Consider the following 21913-nt stretch of genomic DNA (forward strand, 5'->3'; position numbering starts at 1 on the left):
ACCCCCTATATATTAAAAGCATACTTATGTATATGTATGTGTATATATAAATATATATACACACACACATACACATATATATTTTCATATGTATATGTGTTCCAAAAGTCTTAATGCAGTTTGCATGTACACGTATGTATAGATACACACATATGTATATACATTGTGCATATATAATTGTATATATGAATACAATTACATATATACATTTGTAGATAATGCAGATGCAAGGGCAAGAAGGCACACGAAAATTCCCAATGTATATTCTATATATTTCCAATTATTAATGTATATTAAAAGGAGAAAGAGATTCAAGGAAAGTACTGTAAAGTATTCTGGGAATCACAGGATTATAGATTTAGAGTTACAGGGCATCAAGTCCAAGTTTCTCTCCCATTTTGCAGATAAATGATTTATGTGGGCTTTTAAGTGGAATCCAGGTCCTCCAGACTACAATTTTTGTGCCCTCTTCCCTCTCTGCCACGTCATCTCTCTAGTTCAGACAGGACACTCAAGAGTCATTTCTTGCTTCAAAGGAAACACATAGAAACCGAGCGCTACAAAGCCTCACACTGCAATGATGTCCCCTTGTAACGATAAGTCCCAGAATCATCGGGTTTAGGATCATAGATCAAGAAAGCTGGCAGGGGTCCTCAAGGATCATAAAGTCCTTCTCTTTCATTTTACAGATGAGGAAACTAAGGCCCCCCAAGTGTGGGGAGGTGATTGTGTCTTGGGTAAGAGTCAAGCCCAGGCTTTCCTGACCACAAGTGCCGCTGTCTCGCTACTGCCCCAGTGCTATGAAGCTCCCGACTCCCCTCGAGCAAGTGCCCTTACCTGCTCCTTATCCAGAAGCCCGGCCCGGCCTCCTCTCCACCCCATAACCCATGAACTCAGTGGGAGTGACTGTGGCCACGGTTAGAGTGGGACTGAAAAGTAACTGAACGGCCACTTCCGCCGGCCCCGGCCTGACAAGTGCTTCCATATTTTCCATAGGGATAAAATGCTGTCAGTGGGTTGTGGCTGATTTATGGAAGTGCCGACAGCTGGAAATCCCAGCCCGAGCCTGGTCCCCACGCTCAGTCTTTGTTATTCTGAGACGTTTACTGAGTACCAGGCATAGAGAGCTCAGCCCTGTGCCCCACCCTGGTTCTTCAGGGGCTTCTGCCCTCAAGGTCTCCGGCCCTTGCTCAGCCCAAGGTCTCTGGCCCTTGCTCAGCCCTGTGCCCCCCGCCAGGTTCTTCGGGGCACCTGCCCTCAAGGTCTCTGGCCCTTGCTCAGCCCTGTGCCCCCCGCTGGGTTCTTCAGGGGCACCTGCCCTCAAGGTCTCTGGCTTTCTTTTCACCAAGTGAGTTGCCTTAAAGGCAAAGGTAGAGAAGAGAATGGGGCACATGCCCATGGATTCCAGGCTACCAGCCCTTCTCAAGTGACTGCTCACTTGGTCACAAAGGAGGGAAAGATCCCAGAGGCTACTCGGACCCCGACAAAAGTCCCCTCTATGGCACCTTTGAAAAGGGTGGTGGGGAGCACATGCCCCCCAAGGCAGCCCGATGCACGTAGGAACTGAGGCGAGACAATGGGGAGAGAAGGACCCAGTACCCAGAAGAGCCTCTGACCCTTCCCGTGTCACCCTGGATAGGAGACGGGCGGCTGGTTTGTCAGATGACCCCTGGGCTGGGCCCCCACGGACTCCGTGAGTGGCTGGACGAGGATGCCCTGGGGAAGAAGTCCCGGCCCGAGCACTTACCGGCGTGCTTGTGGGGCTGCTGGAGACTCCGGGGTCCTTGAGGGCTGCTTCCCTGCTGCAGAAAGAGAGCAGCGCCTTTCACCATGAAAAAACTCTCACTGAGGCTGGAAGGAGAACAGAAAACAAAACTCACACCGGCTCCTAGTCCCTCAGTTCCGAGACGCAGGCTGGCACCGCTGCAGGGGAGTCCTACAAAGGAAGGAGCTGGGCCCGAAAGGTAAAGCAGTGGCTGCCATATGCAGCCCAGGCCCAGCCTTCCAGGATAACCCATTCCCCTCTTCCTCCTCTTCTTCCTCCCTTTTCTCCTTCCCCCTTTTTTCCCCCCTTCCTCTCTCTCCTCCTCTTCCTTCTCTTTTTCCTCCCTCTTCCTTTTCTCTTCTTTCCCTTTCCCCTCTTCCTTTTCTCCTCCTCTTCCTCCCTTTTCTCCTTCCTCCTTCTTCTTTTCCCCTCTTTCCCCTCCTCCTTTTCTTCCTCCTCTTCCTCTCTCTCCTCCTCCTCCTTTTTCCCTCCTCTTTTTTCTCCTCCCCTTCTTCTTCCTCCTCCTCTTCCTCACTCTTCCCCCTCCTCCTTTTTCCCTCCTTTTCTTCCTTCTTCTCCTCTTCCTCCTTCTCGTTTTCCCCTCTTCCTCCCTCTCCCTCTCCTCCTCTTCCTCTCTCCCTCCCACCTAATAATGGCCCAAGCTCAAGAGTGACTAAACATCTTGTATGACCATTAAGTGCACATGAGCCTCGGAACCAACTGTGTGGTCAAGAACGCCCGCCTTCAGCCTCTGAGGGAGGAACACGAGACTGAGGTGGCTGGTCACGGAGCCCCCGGTTAGGAAGTCAGGGGAACAGTTGGACCGGAGCTTGGCCCTCCTCCTCGTCCGGCTGCACCGTACAGCTCCGGTCCCAGGGACTGCTGGGTGCTAGGACGGAGCTGCCTGGTTCTAGATGTTCTAGGGAACTGACAAGAGGCGAGGTAGGAGTCACACAGTCAGTCGGGAGTCCCAGGACTCGGGTTCAGGTGTGGGTGATGTGGGGAACTGGCCAATCAACTAATCAATCAATACTGAATATGGAGTTAGACGATGCTGAGGATAGAGGGCAAGACTTGAATCTCGAAGACACTAACCGGGTGATCCTGGGTGGGAATGCCTCAGTTTCCCTTTCTATAAATGGGGCTAATAGCAACCAGCTCCAAGGATGGTTGTGGAACTCAAATGAGATAATCCCCAGCCTCCGACAAGGTCAAGGTCACAAACCACGCAGGCTGTATACATTTGTACCGGTTCGGTCTGCACTGCTGCTGTATGTGTTTCATCACATGCTTGCTGCGTTCCCTGCTAGAATGTAAGCTTCATGCTTGCAGGAGCCTCCAAGACATGAGAAGGACGGCCAATACTAAGCCCAAGGTCCTCAGACACAAGTCAATCAATGAGCATTTATTAAATGCCTACTGGCTACCAATAATTGTGCTAGACGCTGAAGACAGATGGACAAAGGTGAGCCAGTCCTGACCCTCACACAGCTCACTTTCTGTGAGGGGAGCCAGTGAGTCCATAGCTCCAGCACAGTGTCTGCATACAGTAGGTGCTTAATAAATAGTTATTTGGTTGACTGACCATATCCAGACATGGATAGCCAAGACACATCCAAACTACAATGTGAAGGGGCGTGCTTTATCAGGCGGAGGGGGATGGGAAGGCTGCATTCAGGGGCTGAAATAAGGGTTTAGCTCCAAGTTTTCCCATCACCCCCGTGTCTCTGGGAAATTCTCAGCTTCATATCAACTTTCCCACAGAGTCTTAGGCTACATTACATTATTATCTTATATCACGTTAGATTATATAGAACGGTCGAGATAAAGCTCCCAGTGAAGAATTTAGACAGAGAATTCAAAAGATTTCTGTGCGTAGAGAGAGAGTCAAAAGGATTCCTAACCCTACGATTCATGGCCTATGGCTTTGTGTTCTAGTCTACCACCTCTGGCATCCCCTGTTCTAAGCCCCCTCCCAGCTTTGCCATCCCCTGTTCTAAGCCCCCTCCCAGCTTTGCCATCCCCTGTTTTAAGCCCCCTCCCAGCTCCGACATCCCCTGTTCTAAACTCCCTCCCAGTCCTGACATCCCCTGTTCTAAGCCCCCTCCCAGTCCTGACATCCCCTGTTCTAAGTTCCCTCCCAGTCCTGACATCCTCTGTTCTAAGCCCCCTCCCAGTTCTGATATTCCATGTTCTAAGGAGCCTTCTAGCTCTTAGACTCTAGGTTCTAAGCTCATTACATGGTTCTAGGTAATGAAACAGAGGGCTCTTGGCTGTAACTGGCCCAGCTATCCATAAGCCAGAGCATTCCTGCTACAGCACAGATATTTTGCCACTCAGGGCAGCAATACTCCTAACGTTGGAGACAAAGTCTCCTCCTTTCCTCCCGTGTCTCCATCGACCCTCAGCAGCCTCCCTCAGGGGGAGCCTCATCTTGGAAAAAGAGTCTTCCGCCCCTTTGGGGGCCAGCAGCCCCCCCACAGAAGAGATAAAGCTTTGAAGAGCACCAGGAACTCTTTCCGTCCCAAAGCTTCTGCAAAGTCAGACACGGTAAAAAAAATCTGAGTTCTAAAAATGAACAGAAGCCACGAGGTGGAAGAAAAGGCTCGGAGCCAGGAACACCTGGAGGACTTTGGCCAAGTTCTGCTCCTGAGCCTCAGCTTCCTCATCTGTAAAATGGGAAAAAAATACCTGCACTACCTTAAATTTCAAGATTTTTTCTTTTTTCTTCTTCAGGAAAGTGCTTTGCAAAGCTTCAAGGACTAGAAAGAGGAGGCTCCCATTAATGCGAAAGGTCATCTTGCCTGTGGTTCCCTATTTGACATTTAAAGCCCTTCACCACCTGGCTCCAAGTCAACTGAAGCTTACTATAAGCCCAGAGTCACAAGAGTCATTTTCGTGAGTTCAGATCTGGTCCCCAGACACTTACTAGCTGGGCAAGTCCCTTCACCCTGTCTGCCTCAGTTTCCTCATCTGTAAAGTGAGCTGGAGAAGGAAACAGCACCAATCACGCCAGTATCTCTATCAAGAAAACTCCAAATGGGGTCATGAGGAATAAGGACATGGCTGGAAAATGACTGAAGAGCAATAATATACGAATGTGCCTCAGTTTCCTCATCTGTAAAATGAGCTGGAGAAGGAAGTGGCAAACCACTCCAGTATCTCTACCAAGAAAACCCCAATGGGGCCATAGAGAGGAGGGCGTGCCTGAAAAATAAAGAACAACAGCATATATTTGTACCCCCCCATTCCATCCCACCCCTCAGAGTAAATTATAAACTCTTGAGGGGTGAGAGCTGCTTGGACTGAAGGGGTGGGGCTGCAGAAGAGGAAGTGGGTTCTCCATCACTGAAGCCATCAAGGCAAGGATTGATGGGTGTTCTCGAGGGGAGTCACGCTCCCCATAGACCAGATGAGACCCTCCAGGGACAGGTTAGGCCGGATGAGACCCTCCAGGGCCAGGTTAGGCCGGATGAGACCCTCCAGGGCCAGGTTAGGCTGGATGAGACCCTCCAGGGCCAGGTTAGGCCGGATGAGACTCTCCAGGGCCAGGTTAGGCCGGATGAGACTCTCCAGGGCCAGATTAGGCCGGATGAAACCCTCCAGGCCCAGGTTAGGCCAGATGAGACCCTTCAGGGCCAGATTAGGCCGGATGAGCCCCTCCAGGGCCAGGTTTGGCCAGATGAGCCCCTTTCATCTCTGGCCCTAAATTAGATCCAAACCAAGCTCCCTGAAATTGCTGAGCTCAAACTCCTTTCCCTCTGCTTCTATCTGTATGAAACAGTGATTCTGAAGCAATGCAGCCGGGGAGGGAGCCCCACCTCAGTGACCCCAGGCCAAAGAATCGCTAAGAAATGCATTTCTACACTGGGAGCTCCCATGGGGAGGAAAAGCAGGTCTGGATGGAACAATCAAGCGAGCACATGAATGTTGGGATTGGTTTCTTCTCAATTCAAGAAATACTCCACTGGGCCCTGAATTATACTGGCTACCGGAATAACCGCAAGGTATAAAATAGAATGCTGGCCCTGGGAAATCAGGGCCACTGACTTCTCTGGGCCTCAGTTTCCCTGTCTGTAAAATTAGGAAGTTGGATAAGATGGCTTCCCACCCCCCCTCCCCATGCTCCCCCCGCCCCCCCCCCCCCCGGCTCTGAATGAAATCCCACTTCTGACACCGTGCGAGCCCAGACAAGTCACTGAACTTTGATTTCCTCACTGGAAAGTGAAGAGAGTGAACCGGGTTATCTACACGATAACCCCCTTCCTCTCTCAGCCTGTGATTCCATGAGTCTGGACCATCCGTTATCCCAAACACCCTCACAGGAATCACCAAGTCAGGACCGGTCATAGTTTGTTGATGTAGGGAAGCGATGGGAACGAGCATTCATTAAGCACCTACCATGGGCCAGGTGATGGGAATGAGCATTTATTAAGCACCTACTATGTGCCAGGCTCTGTGCTTTACAAATATTACCTCATCAATTTGCGATGAAAACTCAGAGGTTATATGGTCAATCTGACACATGAGGAAACTGAGGCCCGGGAAGTCAGACTTGAAGGTAGACAATCTTCCCTTCTCCCACCCAGAAGGGACTTCTCTGAGACCACGCCATGAAGACAGTGATAGAAGGACTGGAACCCCTACTTTCTACCTCAATTTCTCACCCTTTTACTTGGGCCTTTTCCTCGTTTGTTAGGGCCAGATTTTCCAAAGTCTTCAAACAGAGACGAGCGATCGCGAACCCCGCCTTGCTCGGCAGCCTCACACTCACCCACGATCAATGGAGAAAGGAGTCCTCAAGCCCCCGGCCGGGACGACTGATGCTCCGACGGGTTCGTTTCAGCACGGTCGGGGCTCCCCATAAACCCTTCCCTCGCCTCTCCCCCGATCGCCCACTGTTTCTCTTTGGGGTTGGACGGCTTCCTCGGAGCCCCGGTCTCTGACTCCTGGCTGGGCACCCGGGACCCCCGCCACCAAGCGTCCAGACCCCGAGGAGAACAATGTCCTTCCACGCCTGCCCGGGGTACATCAAAGTGGATGCGGAAGGAAGGAGAGCCAGGAGGGGAGGGAAGGCTTTCCCATCCAACAGCCATCTCTTTTGTTCGGGACTTTCAAAAACAACAAGCCCTTCCCCCCTCCCCCCACAGCCCATTGGAAGTGGTCAACCTTACAGCCATTCTCAGTGACCTCTGCCGGGTGAATCACAGACAAAAATGACCCCGTCTCCCTTCCTCTCCCATCCCCCCAAAGGAAACGCTGCAACACAAAAAGGACCAGCCCATTCTGTCCTTCGAGCAGAGCCCCCGAGCTGGAAATGACCTCAGAGGACATCTAACCCCTCACCCAACAGAAAAGGAAACTGAGGCCCAGAGAGGACCATCACGCCACCCCCAAATCAGCCAGTCGGGGCAGGGTGGGACCCAAGCCCCAAACTGCAGCTGTGACTGCGAATCCAGGGCTTTTTCCACTCGGGCCGAGCCGACGGCCTCCACGTAAGGGCCGGGCGCTTCCCTCCCGCTGACGGAGGGCAACCAGACGGCATCGATTGCTGCCTTTTAACCCGCTGCCTCTGTTCTCCCGGACGATCAATGAGGGCCACTTACTGGAAGAACATTTCACAGGGAGGCGGCCGGGCAGCGCATTAGCCAGGGGGCTGTGAGGTCACGCTCCATCTCGAGAGCTCAGGGGGATGGACCAAGCACACAAAGGCAAGACCGGCTGGCTGCAGGAACCTCGGGCAGCAGGGCGCCCGAGCTCCCCGGGCTCCCCAAGGGGACCGGCTGCCCCTCACCCCACAAAGGACTCGGACCCCCGCGGAATTCCCCTTATGGGGAAGGACAGAAATTTAATTCATCGGGATTTCAAAGCACCCTTTTGTAGAGTCTCTTAAGAAAAATGCATTCTTTTGATAGCCCACACTCCCCTAGCTCTGTGAAACATAATTCTCTCTCTCTTTCTCTCGCATCTCTTTCTCTGTGTCTCTCTCCTCTGTCTCTGTCTCTCTTCTCTGTTGTCTCCATGTCTCTCTAGTCTTTTTCTCTGTGTCTCTCCTCTCTGTCTCTGTCTGTGTCTCTCTCTCTCCTCTGTCTCTTTGTCTCTCTCTGCCTTTCCCCCTCCCCCCTCCTTCCCTCTCTCTCTCTTCTTCCTCCTCCCTCTCTTTCTGGCTATCTCTCTCTCCCCCTCCTCCCCCCATCTGTCACGCACACACACCAAGGGAGAAAAATGATTCCGCTCATACCCACCCAGCTAGAGAGCCCAGAGCGCAGGTACGATGTCAGAAGACACCCAGAATTTCAAAGCAGATGCAATCCACAAATATACTAAGTATACCTAGAAAACTGGAGGAACCAGAGATCCTCGGCGTAAGGGGATGAACGTGACCTTGTAGGCGACTCTGAAAACGTTCCCAGAGTCCTCTTCGGGAGGTTAAAGGCCAGAGGAGGAAGCCCCAAGACGGAGCCAGAAGCTAGGGGGACGTTGCAGAGAACCAAGGCGTGCTTGGTAGGAAAGCGCTTCCCACAACACACTGGGCTGCCCACTCGTGGAGGTCTACGAACCAAGACTGGACCCATGACCCCTTGTGGGGGATGGGCCGAGAGAGAATTCTTATCCGGGGGCCGGTCAGAGATCACAGGAGACCACTGAGATCTCGCCCACATCTGAGCCCGTGATGATTCAGTCCTGACATTTGCCAGTTAAATTCTGGAGCGGGCACTGGACTTGGAGTCAGGTTGTTAAGTCCTGTCTCGTGCTTGCTAGTTGTGTAACCCTAGACGAGTTACTTAAAACTTCCCGGGGCCTCAGTTTCCTCACCTACAAAGAGAGGTCTGGGCCGACTGGCTCAGGAGGTTCCTCTCAGTTCAATATTTATATTTTATCACTCACCCAAGCGCCCGCTCTATGCCAGGCGAAATGCTGAGGGTACAAAAGGTGGCAAAAGATGGTCCCTTCCAGATGTAGAGGATTATTCTGTTCTGATGCAGGAGATGAAGCCGAGAGAGACCCTAGTGGTCATCCCAGTCCCGCCCCTTCCTTTTTACAGAGGAGGGGCCCGAAGCCTCCCAAACAAGGCATTTACTCAGATCCGCCTAAGTCATCGGCAACCGCACAAGCCGAGCTCAGGCTTCTGCCTCCAGATCTCCCCCAGCGCCCGGTGCCCCATGGAGTCAGAGAACTATCAGCGACCTTGGAAGCATCCGGCTTACTTTCTTATTTTATAGTTAGGGACACTGAGGCCCAAAGAAGGTCCACGACTTTTTCATGGAGTAGGAAATAACAATATGGCAGCATCCACATCTTCTGACTCTAAATCTTTCCTCTACACACGCTGCGTCAGAGAAGCTCAGCTAGGGAAACTGAGGACGAGATACGACCCTCGCTTACTAATTTAGCTTCTCCATGGGAGTGTGAGTGTGCACATGTGCACAAACATATAAAATTTTGGCGTCTCTGCCTAAAGAAACAGATTCACTAACCTAGCTCTTAATAGTCTCACCTCCTCCCCCCCTCCTTTCTCCTTCTCCGTCTCTCTCCCTTCTCTCCCTCCCTCTCTCCCTTCTCTTCTCTCTGTGTCTCTCTCTTCCTCTCTCTCCTATCTCTCCCTCCTTCCTTCTCCTCTCTCTCTCTATTTCCTTCTTCCTCATCCCCCATCCCCATCTGTCTCCCCATCTCAAGAAAGATTTTGTTCTGCCCCAAATAAATGCTCAAAACAAGCCACCGGACTCAGAAACTCTGAGTGGAGGTCCTGACACCATCTAGCCCCGCTCCCACATTTTGCTGTTGAGGGACCAAAGATAGTGACCTGTTCTGTGTCTCCCAGATGCAGAGCAGAGATTTGAACCTGAGACCCCCAAATGCAGTCACTGCGCTCTCCATCACTCCACATCCTGAATGTAATAATAATCATCACAACAATAACCATAACAGCTAACTGCGCTAAAAGCTTTATAATTTTTTAAAATCTCCTTTGATCTTCACAACTATTATGGGAATAAATGCTATTACTGCCCCCTTTTACAGATAAGGAAATTGAGTCAAACTGAGGATAAGGAACTTGTCCCAGTGGGAGAAGCTTCCCAAGCCCCCATCACTCTCTAAGAAACACACAAGACTTAAGTTTAGACACAAAACCCCATTTCCATCCTGTCCCAAACCTCAGCCCTCCAGACGTCAGCAAGAGCAGCCCAGGGAAGCCAGAGCCAGTAGGAAGCAGGTTGAGGGTGGGAGCATACGTACAGGTGGGGCCGGGGAAGGTCCCGGCAGCGGGGGTACAGCACGGGCTGCAGAGAGAGGCAGAAGTCGGCCAGGTTCAAGGGGCTCATCCCGGAGGGGCCGCACATGCTCACATCTTCCCGAGCGACTCTCCTCCCCTCAGCCCCGACAGAGCGACCCCCGAGCGGGCCCAAGATCGGGGCAGAAATCAGTTCGACGGGTTACTGGGCCCGGAGGCCCGATGACCCGTGTCTGGAGACCCGAGCGAGCGAGAGGCAAATGGCTCGCCTGTAATCTGGGACTGAAAATGCACTTGTCTTGGTATTTCCTGATGAAAGAAGGCCATTCAGGCAGGGGCAGGCAGCTGAAGGTCCTCTCATCACTTTCCTCCCACAGACTTTTTTTTGGTTGTTGTTGTCGGCTTTAAAAGCAGTTCAGTGGGTCCTGGGGAGGGGGGAGTGCAGAAAAACAGCTGGGGCTCAAAAGAGCAAATCCCCCGACAATTTGGACCCCAGTAGATAAAAAGGGCCTCTCTCAACCACGTCTACAGGTTTGAGCAAACTGATCATTAAAGGTCCCTTCCAATTCCAACGGTCTGGGTTCTAACTTCCCACATTTTAAAGTTCCTTCCAATGATCTTGTTTCTAACGTTCTTCAGTCTAACCTTTGTCCTTCATACTGCTCCAATTCCCTTCCAATTAAGGTCCCATTCAGCTCTAACAAACTAAATTATGAGACTTTATGGTCTCATAATCTATGTTCTAAGGTTTCTGGGTTCTAGTATTCTAGTATTCCATGCTCTAAGATTCAAATCCAACATCCTATGTTCTATGATCACTTCTAGATCGAATGGTTTGGTTTTCAATATCCTCGGGTCTAACATTCTTTGTTCTTCTTTTTTTTTTTTTTTTAAATCACATTCTAAGGTCTATTTAAGAATTGGTTCAAACAAGTCTTCCTATTCTAACATCTTAGGTTCTAAAGTCCCTTCCAGCTTTAACAATCTGCGTTCTAGGATTCTCTGTTCTAAGGTACCTTCAAACTTTTCTCCAGATTCTGGTATTCCCTATTCTAAAGTCCCTTCCAGCTTTGATAGTCTAGCTTCTACTATTCTATGTTCTAAGATTTCATATTCTAAGGTCCCATATAACTCCAAAAGACTGAATTACGACATTCTATGGACTAATAGTTCATGGAAAGTCTTCTAGCTTTAACAGTGTGGGTTCTAGCATTCTATGTGCTCAGGTTCTAAAGTCCCATCTAGTTTTAATGGATTTAATTATACAATTAATGGTCTAAAAGTATCGATGTCCTATGGTTCCTTCCAGCTTTGACACACTAAGTTCTACTATTCTATGTTATAAAATTTCATATTCTAAGGTCCCATATAACTCCAAAAGACTGAATTATGACATTCTATGGTCTAATAGTCCATGTTCTAAGTCTTCTTCCAGCTTTAACAGTCTGGGTTCTAGCAGTCTATGTGCTAAGGTTCAAAAGTCCCAACTAGTTCTAATGGATTTAATTATACAATCAATGGCCTAAAAGTATCGACAGTTTTGACACACTAAGTTCTACTATTCTATGTTCTAAAATTTCATATTCTAAAGTCCCATATAACTCCAAAAGACTGAATTATGACATTCTATGGTCTAATAGTCCATGTTCTAAATTTTCTTCCAGTTTTAACAGTGTGGGTTCTAGCATTCCATATTCTAAGGCCCTAAAGTCCCATCCAGTTCTAATGGATTTAATTATACAATCTACGGTCTGAAAGTCTAATGTCCTAAGGTTCCTTCCAGCTTTGACCATCTGGGTTCTAACATTCTGTGATCTAACAACCTATGTTTTAGATTCCTTCCAGCTTTGATAGTCTGGGTTCTAACATTCTATGATCTAATACCTCATGTTCTACATCCCTTCCATCGCTGCATTCTCATATTCGACAGTCTAATGTTCTTTGTCTCGACATCCCACGTTCTGAGATTGTTTCTGACATTCTAAGACCTAAGTTGACTGAGTCCTCGTTTGAACACCTGATGTTCTGAGTTATAAATCACATTGCCAATGACTCTATCACTTAGCATTTCTAAAGCGCTTAGTATTTACAAAATGCTTTTCCATTATATTTATTCAATATCAGTGAAAACAACAATGGGCAGATGATTGACAGTGAGCCAAGCTCCTTGTGGGGCAGCCGCTTTTTCGCTCAGCATTCCACAGAGTGACCCACAGGCAGCAAGGAAGTTATTAATGAATAGCCCTTTTGGGGGCAAACAACCTAAAGCCCCAAACCAAAGCCCAGGATCACTACTCATTGTGCTCGGATATGACGGCATCTCTAGGCCTCTGACTAATGGACTTCAACCAAAGGAGCACGTGCTCGAGTCAGCATCCTGGCTCTCGATGAAGAATCAGGAAAGAAGAGCCAGAAAGTCAGGAGCTCTGGCTTTTATTCCTGACTCAGCCATGATTTCTTTTTCTTTTTTAAAAAGCTTTTTATTTTCAAAAAATTATCTATAGATAGATTTCAACATTCACCCTTGCAAAAGGGGTTGGAACTCTTGCGTTCCAATTTTTTTCTCTCTCCTTTATCCCCATCTTCTTCCTTAGATAGATGTGCAATTTTATTTCCAAATTACCAGGCTACTAAAGAAAAATCAGATCAAAAAGAAAAAAAAATAAGAAAGAAAACAAAATGCAAACGAACGACAACAAAAAAGTGAAAATACTATGTTGTGATCTATATTCAGTTCCCACAGTCCTCCCTCTGGATGCAGATTCAGCCAACCATTTCATCATGTGACCTCTAGCACTCTAACCTTTAACCTCTTTGGAAAATGAGAAGCTCACACTGGAGGACTCCACCCGGAAAGTCCATCCCACTTTGTCTAGGTTCCATGTTGGCTGAACTGAACCAAGCGGAATGGAGAAATCAATGCCCCCGAGCATCAGCTTCCTCATCTATTAAACCACTTGTATGAAATAAATGGGATTAAAAGCCTTGGAAGAAACGGGAAATGGAACATTCTATGTTCTGGAATAACAATAACAAGAAATGGGCAAATCTGAGTGATTTTAAGTGTGCAAACACATTATGCAAAGTAGGTCAGCAGAATACACAATAACAGCCCAAGTCAGAACAGCTAAGTGGAGAAGGGAAACAGATATTTATTAGACATTTACTCGCAGCAGGCCCTGTGCTGCCATAAACCTGTTTTACAGATGGGGAAACTGAGGCAAACCAACGTTAAAATGACTTGACCAGGCAAACAGCAAGAAAGTATCTGAGATGACATTAGAATTTAGGTTTTCTTAACTCCAAACCTAAGACTCTATCCACTGTATTACTGGGACCAGAGCCTCAGCAGTGGTCACTTAAGGGGAAAAGGTTTCATTCGTTTCATAATAGTCTTCCTTCTCTTTCTTCTTTCCTCCCTTTTCTTCCTTCTTTCTTCCCTTCCCTTTCTCCATCCCCCTTTCTTTCCTGCCTTCTCTTTCTTCCTCCCTTCCTTAATTCCTTCCTTTCCTTCTCTCCCTTGTCTTTTCTTCCTTCCTTACCTCTTTTCTTCCTTCCTTACCTCTTTTTCTTCTTCCCACCCTTCCTTTTCTCCCTTCTTCTCATCTCTTTTTCCTTCCTCTCTTCCCTTTCTCCCTTAATTATCTTTTCTTCCCTTCCATTCTTCCTTTCCCTTCACTCCTTTTTTCTTCACTTCCTTTTCTTTGTCCTTTATCTTTTTTTCCTTCCTTCTCCTCCTTTTCTTCTTCCCTTCCCATCCCTTTTTCCTTCCTCTCTTTCCTTTCTCCCTTCCTTATCTTCTTTCTTCCCTTCCATTCCTTTCTTCCTTCCTTCTTCCTTTCCCTTCACTCCTTTTTCTTTCCTTCACTTCCTTTTCTTTGTCCTTTATCTTTCTTTTCTTCCTTCTCCTCCTTTTCTTCTTCCCTTCCCATCCCTTTTTCCTTCCTCTCTTTCCTTTCTCCCTTCCTTATCTTCTTTCTTCCCTTCCATTCCTTTCTTCCTTTCTTTTTCCTTTCCCTTCACTCCTTTTTCTTTCCTTCACTTCCTTTTATTTGTCCTTTATCTTTCTTTTTCTTCCTTCCCCTCCTTTTTCTTTCTTTCTTCTTTCCTCCTTTCCCTTTCTTCCTTCCAATTCATTCTTTTTTTGACTACTACATCATGACGATACTCTCCAAGAAGAAGCTCCAGGTATCTCTGTAGGTTCAGTTCAATCAAGACACCCGACAGAAAATCAGAACGTTCTTTGGTAATTAAGCAAGGCTGGGTAATGGAGCCTTAGTGTCCCTCTGTGTCCCTCGTGGAGCTCCTAGAGAGGGCGTCTCAGAGGCGTCCCCAGCCCGGAGTGAGCCTCCCAGGCCATTCCAAGCAGTGACGGCTTGAGCTCCATTACAGTCTGGGTCATTAAAAGCCAGAAGAAAGACTAATCACAGAGCTAGTTGTCCTAGCATTCTCATCCATTATTTATGGAAAGCAAACAAAGAAAAGTGATGATTCAGGCAAACAGAACCTCTCAGCCAGAGAAAGCTCCCCGGCTTCAGGTTCTCCTCCAGCCAAGGGGACAATTAGAGAGGCCAGGTGCTGGCCCTGCCAGGAAGGGATACCTCAGCCACTTTTTCTGGGGCACAACTGAGAGCCCAAGAAGACATTTAGAGCTGCGGGAGGGGCCTTAGAACAGGAGATGTCGGGGCTGGGAGGGAGCTTAGAACAAGGGATGTCAGGACTAGGAGGGAGTCTAGAACAGGGGGTGTCAGGGCTGGGAGGGGCCTTAGAACAGGGGATGTCGGGGCTGGGAGGGAGCTGAGAACAAGGGATGTCAGGACTAGGAGGGAGTCTAGAACAGGGGGTGTCAGGGCTGGGAGGGAGCTTAGAACAGGGGATGTCAGGGCTGGGAGGGAGCTGAGAACAGGGGGTGTCAGGGCTAAGAGGGAGCTTAGAACAGGGGGTGTCAGAGCTGGGAGGAGCCTTAGAACAGGGGATGTCAGGGCTGGGAGGAGCCATAGCACATAAGAAGAATAGTTAAAATGTATATTTTACCTTATGGTTTGCAAAGTCTTTTATAGATGTAATCCTCAATCCTCACAAAAACCTATGAATATTCCCCCCACTTTACAAGTTAAGTGAGTTGTCCAGGATCACACAACTGATAAGTATTCAAGGGAAGATTTGAACTCAGGTCTTTCAGGCTCTAAACTCAGTGTACCATCTTTAACAGAATTTTAAGGCAGGAAAAGGCTTCCCGGGAAGCCGAGTCTCCCTGCCTCCAGCCCTGGGCTCCCCTATGACCCACGGCACAGGCAGCCGCCCAATCTGAGCCAAAAGAGCTAAGAATGCCATCCTTCTGTGGAGGATCCCAAGGACGCCTCCCTCCGAGGGGCTGCATGGGGGACGATGACGGACGAGCCAACACCTACCAAAATATGCCGCTCCTGGGAAAAGGTGCTGAAGGAGCACCCGGGGACCGGGCTTGGGTGTGATATCATGGGAGGCGCAAAGTGGGCTAAGCCGAGCCAAGAAATAAATCGCCCCTCGGGGAACGCTCAAACCGGCTTTGTCTCCTTCAATTCAATCCGATAAATATTTAAAGGCCTTCCCTTCCAGCTGGAGAGACTGCGGCAGAACCCAGTGAAATCCTCCACGGCCTCAAATAAGCTTATTTATGTTCCGCCCAGGAAGGGCAACTCAGCCACACCTAATGCCGAGTAATGTGGGGGTGACCTGGGGGGGGGGTCTCAGCTCCTAGGAGGGGGCGCCGGGCCCGGCCTTGGGAGGAAGCCAGAGGGAGGCTGTTCCAGGAGGTCGCCCACAGGGAACGGGGCAGGCCGGTGACCCGAAGGGAGGGAGGGCGAAGAGGGGCATTTTGGGAAAGGAGGATGGGGGCCAGGCTGAGGAAGGCTCAAGCTGGGAGTGCCAGGTGGGAGGTTTTGTATTTAAGCCAAGGGGCAAACAAGGAGATTTTTAAGGAGTTAGGGTGACGTGGTTGGTGCCATGTTTTAGGAGAATCCATTTCATATCCAGAGATGGGAGAGAACTTAGAGATGAGATGAGAAAAAAAATCAATAGCATTTATTAAGTGCCTACTATGTACCAAGCACTGGGCTAAGTATTGGGAGTAGAAATAAATAAATATATTTAAAATATGTTATGTTTATATTAAATATGCATTTTATGTATTGTATATAAATATAAATTATATTAATATAAATATTATATTATAGATCTTATATAAGAATATAAAGAACCTCAAGAAGCTCACAATCCAATGGGAGACAACACCCAGGCAACTACGTACAAACAGTATACCCAGAGGATAAATTAGGAGATAATCAGCAGAGGCATTAAGGGGATCGGGAGAGCCCCCAGCAGCCATTGTAACGGTCAAGATGTGAGGTGATGAGGGTCTGCACCAGGAAGGCCGCCGAGGCCCCCCCATAGGGAGCGAGCGTCGGTGAGGAGATTCCAACGCAGGACCTCTGACTCCAGAGGATCTCGCCACAGCAGGAAGCGTACCCAGAGCTGCCTCGGCTGTGGGAACGAGGTTTGGGGGGGGAGCTGACTGGGGGTACAGTGGGGGTGCTGCAGAGAGAAGGTATGGAGGAAGAAGGCCTTAGATGTTCTCCCCGTCTCCTCTCCCGGATCTGTCCCAGTACGGCGCTTTCTTGTAGCAAGGCAGCAAATAAACTGCCCAGAGCTTGCTTTTTGTGTTTTTACATGTCTTTACCCCCTTTAGGTATTAAGTTCCTTCAGAGAAGGGATTATCTTTGCTTCCTTTTATCTCAAGAGAGAGCCTGGTGCATACACAGTAGGCACTTAATAAATGTTTACTGATTGAAGAGTTCGTAAATGCTTTTCTCTACCCAAGATACAAATACTGGTCTCCCCTCTTCCTGCTGAGTTCATTGAGGATGAGGATTATCGTTTGCCTTTCTTTATATCCCCACCGCTTAGCACAGTGCCTGGCATACAGTAGGTGCTTAATAAATGCTTACTGATTAACTGGAAGGAACCTCAGGAACGAGCTAGTCTAACCCAAGTCTAACAACAATCTCCTCACTAACAAGTGTCCTTCTGTCAGATCTTTGCTTAACGATTACCAGGAATGGGGAACTCATTACCTACTGTGGCCACCCAATTTATCCCACTGAACTTCAACCACAGGAGGAGCTGGTCAGACCTTGGACCTTCCCATTATCACCCACAAGGGTCCCACTTCCACACTCGTGAGCTCTGAAGTTCCTTTAGAGGATAAGAATCATACAGGATCCCATCTTTCCCTTTGCTGTCGGGCCCTTAACTGTTCTTTTACCTCCAATCCTCCAGCTCTCTGCTCTTTCCAGTCATAACCCCTGAACTGGCCGCCCTTCCTTCTCCTTCATCCATCTTGACCCCTTGGGAACCAACTCAAATGATCTCTTAATGTAGCAACACTGATTAATTAAATAATTAATATTTGCAATATTAGCTGCAAAAGAAAGGGGCAGCTGGGAGGGTACAATGGTGAGAATACAGTTCCTGAAGTCAGAAGGATCCGAGTTCAAATTCAACCTTAGATACTTCCTAGTTGTGTGACCCTGGGTAAGTCACTTAACCCTAATTGCAAACTTTTTTTTTTACAGAATTATTTTTTAAATTCACTTTTCTTTTTTTTTAATAAAGTTTTTTTTTTTATTTTCAAAACTACACACGGATAACTTGACAGCACTGACCCTTGCCTAGCCTTGTATTTCAGAGTTTCCCCTCCTTCCCCCACTCCCTCTCCTAGATGGCAAGCAATCCAATCTATGTTAAACATGTTAAAATATATCTGAAATCCAATATGTGTAAACATGTTTATATAATTCTCTTGCTGCACAAGAAAAAATCAGATAAAAAAAGAAAGTAAATGAGCAAACTTTTTTTTTTTCAAAAATAAGTTGTAAGCTTAAGATTTGGGGGACACTCTGTATAAACCCATAATACGTTCACATACTGTCTTCCCCGGAGAACATAAGCTCTCTGAGGGCAGGGCTTATGTCATTCCTCGTTTCGGTGTCCCCCGAACCGAGACCGGGATCTGGCACACAGTAAGTGCCTAATCAGTGCCTGTTGAGAGCTTTACCAACCACCGTCTGTCTCACCACCGGCTTAGTTAAATAAAACCAGGGTGGACAGTTTTGTTTATCAGTGTCCGGATTGGTTTTCACTGGCAGAGGGAATTCGCAGTGAGAGAAGAAACTCACTTGAATGATAATAATTAAGAACAATAATAATTAAGGGAAGAATATTCCACTTAGGGTCTTAGAGAGCGGCTGGGGGTTCTGGGAAGGCAGATGACTTGCCCAGAGTCACACAGCGAGGACGTTAATTCATGGCCTTCCTGATTCGGAGACCAGTTTTCTGTTGACTTGCCCAATGTCATCATTAGCAGAGCCAGATTAGAAGCAGCCCGCTTTCCATATGGGGGACAGGGGACAAAAAGCCAGAGTAAGTGGCTGAGTCTGTCCTCGGGCACCCTGGAGGGAGACATGGGATCCTCTGGCACCTCGGTGACAAGGGACTCTCCTGCACCCCGGAGAGGGACACGGGGCCCTCCGGCTCCCCGGGGAGGGACACGGGACTCTCCTGCACCCCGGAGAGGGACACAGGACCCTCTGGCTCCCCGGAGAGGGACACAGGACCCTCCGGCTCCCCCGGGGGGGGGGGGGGACACGGGGTCCTCCGGCTCCCAGGAGAGACACGGGACCCTCCGGCTCCCCGGGGAGGGACACGGGGCCCTCCGGCTCCCCGGGGAGAGACACGGGGCCCTCCGGCTCCCCGGGGAGAGACACGGGGCCCTCCGGCTCCCCGGGGGGGGGGACACAGGGTCCTCCGGCTCCCCAGAGAGGGACACGGGACCCTCCGGCTCCCCGGAGAGGGACACGGGACCCTCCGGCTCCCCGGGGGGACGACAGGGGGTCCTCCGGCTCCCCGGGGAGGGACACGGGGCCCTCCGGCTCCCCGGGGAGAGACACGGGGCCCTCCGGCTCCCCGGAGAAGGACACAGGACCCTCCGGCTCCCTGGAAGGGACACGGGACCCTCCGGCTCCCCGGGGAGGGACACGGGACACAATGGCTCCTGATGTCCCAGCTGGCAGGGCTGCAGAACCGTGAACCTGCGGGAAGCCTGGGGGTCCCAGGGAGCTGGGAATGGGGCTCGGGGAGCGGAGGGCATGAGCTGGAGACGCTGGCAGGCTGGCAGGATGCCTTTGCCGTGCTGGCCCGTATTGTTTGGCGGACCAGGCGTGGGCTGTTCTCAGGCCGAAGGAATGTCCAGAAACATTTCAGACACTGCAGGACATTCACAGCGAGGGCCGGCCGGAGGCCTCGACTTCACGCGGAGGGGGAAGGGAGGCAGGGGGTCACCGAAAGGCCTGCGGAAGGCTCGGGGGCTGCGAGAGTCGGGGTCTGCTTTTAAATCCCGGCTCTGTCGCTTAAACCTGGGGGACTGGGGCAAGAGGCTGCCCGAGGATTTAGATTAAACGAATGTTACCCTCTGACGGAGTCAGTCAGGGAGGCTAAAGGGCGGGAGGCAGGAAGACCTGGGCCAGCCACTAATCTCCCCAGCCCAATCTCCTTTCCTATAGAATCTGGGTAATAACAAGACCCACCTCATTTTAGAGGCAGCAAAACTGACCCACGAATAGAGCACTGGGCCACAAGTCAGAGAGACCCGAGTTCCAAACCAACCACAGAGACCGAGCAGTTGTGTGAGCCTGGGCAACTCACTTCACTTATTTGCCTCAGTTTCTTCATCTGTTAAATGGAGATAATTATAGTACCTACCTTCTGGGATCGTGGGAAGAACACATGACTTAATATTTGTAAAGCACTTAGTATGGGACCAGACACATAGTAGGTACTTAATAAATGCTTGTTTCCTCTCTTCCCTCACAAGTTTTTTTGTGAGAATCAAATAACATACACAAAGCTCAGCATTGACCAGGCACATAGTAGGTCCTTAATAAATGCTTGTTTCCTCTCTTCCCTCACAAGTTTTTTGTGAGAATCAAATAACATACACAAAGCTCAGCATTAACCAGGCACATAGTAGGTCCTTAACAAATGTTTGTTTCCTCTCTTCCCTCACAAGTTTTTTGTGAGAATCAAATAACATACACAAAGCTCAGCATTATGTAAATGCCACGTGGCTCCCATTACAATGATTATGATTTTCCATATTTGACTGTCATATATGTAAAGCTCAATGCTGCATAAATGTCAGCAATTATTATTATTGTTGCTGTTGCTGCTTCTGGCTCTAAATCGTTCTTCCTATGACTCTGGATTGGGCAAACTGTGGGTCCCATGGACACTCCGAGGACAGGCCTGGACAGGGAAGCCAGAGGACTCCTTAAATAATATTTGACAAAAATTAATTAAGGACCTATTGTTTACCAAGTGTTGGAGACACAGAGTCACAAAACAACCTGAGCCCTCAGGAGCTTACGTTTTCTTGGTGTGGGGAATGGGAAGCATGGGACCACATGGACACGGATAAGTCAGAACAACCCAGACAGCATTTTTATATATATATATATATATATATACACTTTTTTTTGGGGGGGGGGGGTTAAGTGACTTGCCCAGGGTCACACAGCTAGGAAATGTTGAGTCTGAGACTAGATTTGAACTCGGGTCCTCCTGACTTCAGGGCTGGGGCTCTATCCACTGCGCCATCTAGCTGCCCTGCATTTATATCATACTATATTTATATGTTGTTCAGTCATCGCAGTCATGTCCACCTCTTTGTGACCCCATTCGGGGGTTCTCTTGGCAGAGATACTGGACTGATTGGCCATTTCCTTCTTCAGCTCGTGTTACAGATGAGGAAACTGAGACAAACAGGGTGAAATGACCCGTCCAGGGTCACACAGCTGCTACGTGTCTGAGGCTGGATTTGAACTCAGGGAGATGAGGCTTCCTGACTCCAGGCCAGATGCTCTCTGTCCACTGCAGTGCCCCCTAGCAGTCCCAGCATTTATACCTTGCCTGCTGCAGAAACAGGCATCGGGCTAAGCCTTTCACATTTATTATCTCATTTGATCCTCACAATAATTCTGGGAAGTTGGTACTCTTATGATCCCCATTTTACAGATGACAAAACGGAGGCAGAGAGAAATTAAGTGACTTGCTCAGGGCCATATTGTTAGTGATCATCTGAGGGTGGATTTTAACTCAGGTCTTCCCGACTCCAACCAATACCACCTAGCAGTTCCCAGGTCAACGTCTTGAATTCAAGTTCTTGTTAAGCAACAAACATCGCCTCTGTGGTCCTCAGTGTCCCCAAATCTGCGATAATATTTGACCTGAGAAGAAAGTGCTTTGTAAAACCGGAGAGAAAAGTAAGAGGCTGACGTGAGAATCACCGCTTCTCTCCCCCAGGAGCTGCCCCAGCGCAGCGCCAACCAGCCGGCCAGGAACAACCGGTCACCTCTTTCCTACTAGTTTCCAGCCCCACTCGATCCGCTACCGATTCCTCTCTCGTTCATTAAAATAAACCCTTCGAGCTCCCCCGCCAGCCTGTCGAGTTCTGGATCACGTCAGATTGCCTGCCAAAGCCGTCTACCCGGCCCTAGGATGGAAAACGCTCTGAAGGGGAACAGTCGGTCGCCACCACTTCTAAGCGTGTTCGATCGCATATATAGCCATTAAACTTTTATTTTATTATAGATTCTAGCTTACTTTAAAACGCTGGAGCTTCGTGTGATCCCAGTCGCACAGATTTCAGGGACCAATTAGGGGCAGAAGCTCCCCTCCAAGGTGACCGGGCAAGAAATAAAGCATCACTGTATTAAACCCAAGATTGGCTGAAGCTGGGGGAATATGATCTAATTAAGGAGGGAGGCTGTGGATTTCAGATCGAACCATCCATCATCCATCAAAGTAGCTCCTGGAATCAT

At 49.1% G+C, this 21913-nt stretch overlaps 1 protein-coding gene across 2 annotated transcripts in view; it reads right to left on the reverse strand.

Annotated features, from left to right (window-relative positions):
• SSH1 (slingshot protein phosphatase 1) overlaps positions 1–21913 on the reverse strand; it is a 94399-nt gene that overhangs the window by 49330 nt on the left and 23156 nt on the right. The window contains exon 3 of one of the 2 annotated variants that reach the window (XM_051972975.1): positions 1748–1851. In XM_051972975.1, coding sequence (XP_051828935.1) covers positions 1748–1851 — 104 coding nt within the window. Of the gene's footprint in view, positions 1–1747; positions 2088–21913 lie in introns of those variants that run through there. The other variant, XM_051972974.1, reaches the window with a different exon arrangement.

The sequence above is a fragment of the Antechinus flavipes genome, chromosome 1 (assembly GCF_016432865.1).
Source record: "Antechinus flavipes isolate AdamAnt ecotype Samford, QLD, Australia chromosome 1, AdamAnt_v2, whole genome shotgun sequence".
In the NCBI taxonomy this organism is placed as follows: domain Eukaryota; kingdom Metazoa; phylum Chordata; class Mammalia; order Dasyuromorphia; family Dasyuridae; genus Antechinus; species Antechinus flavipes.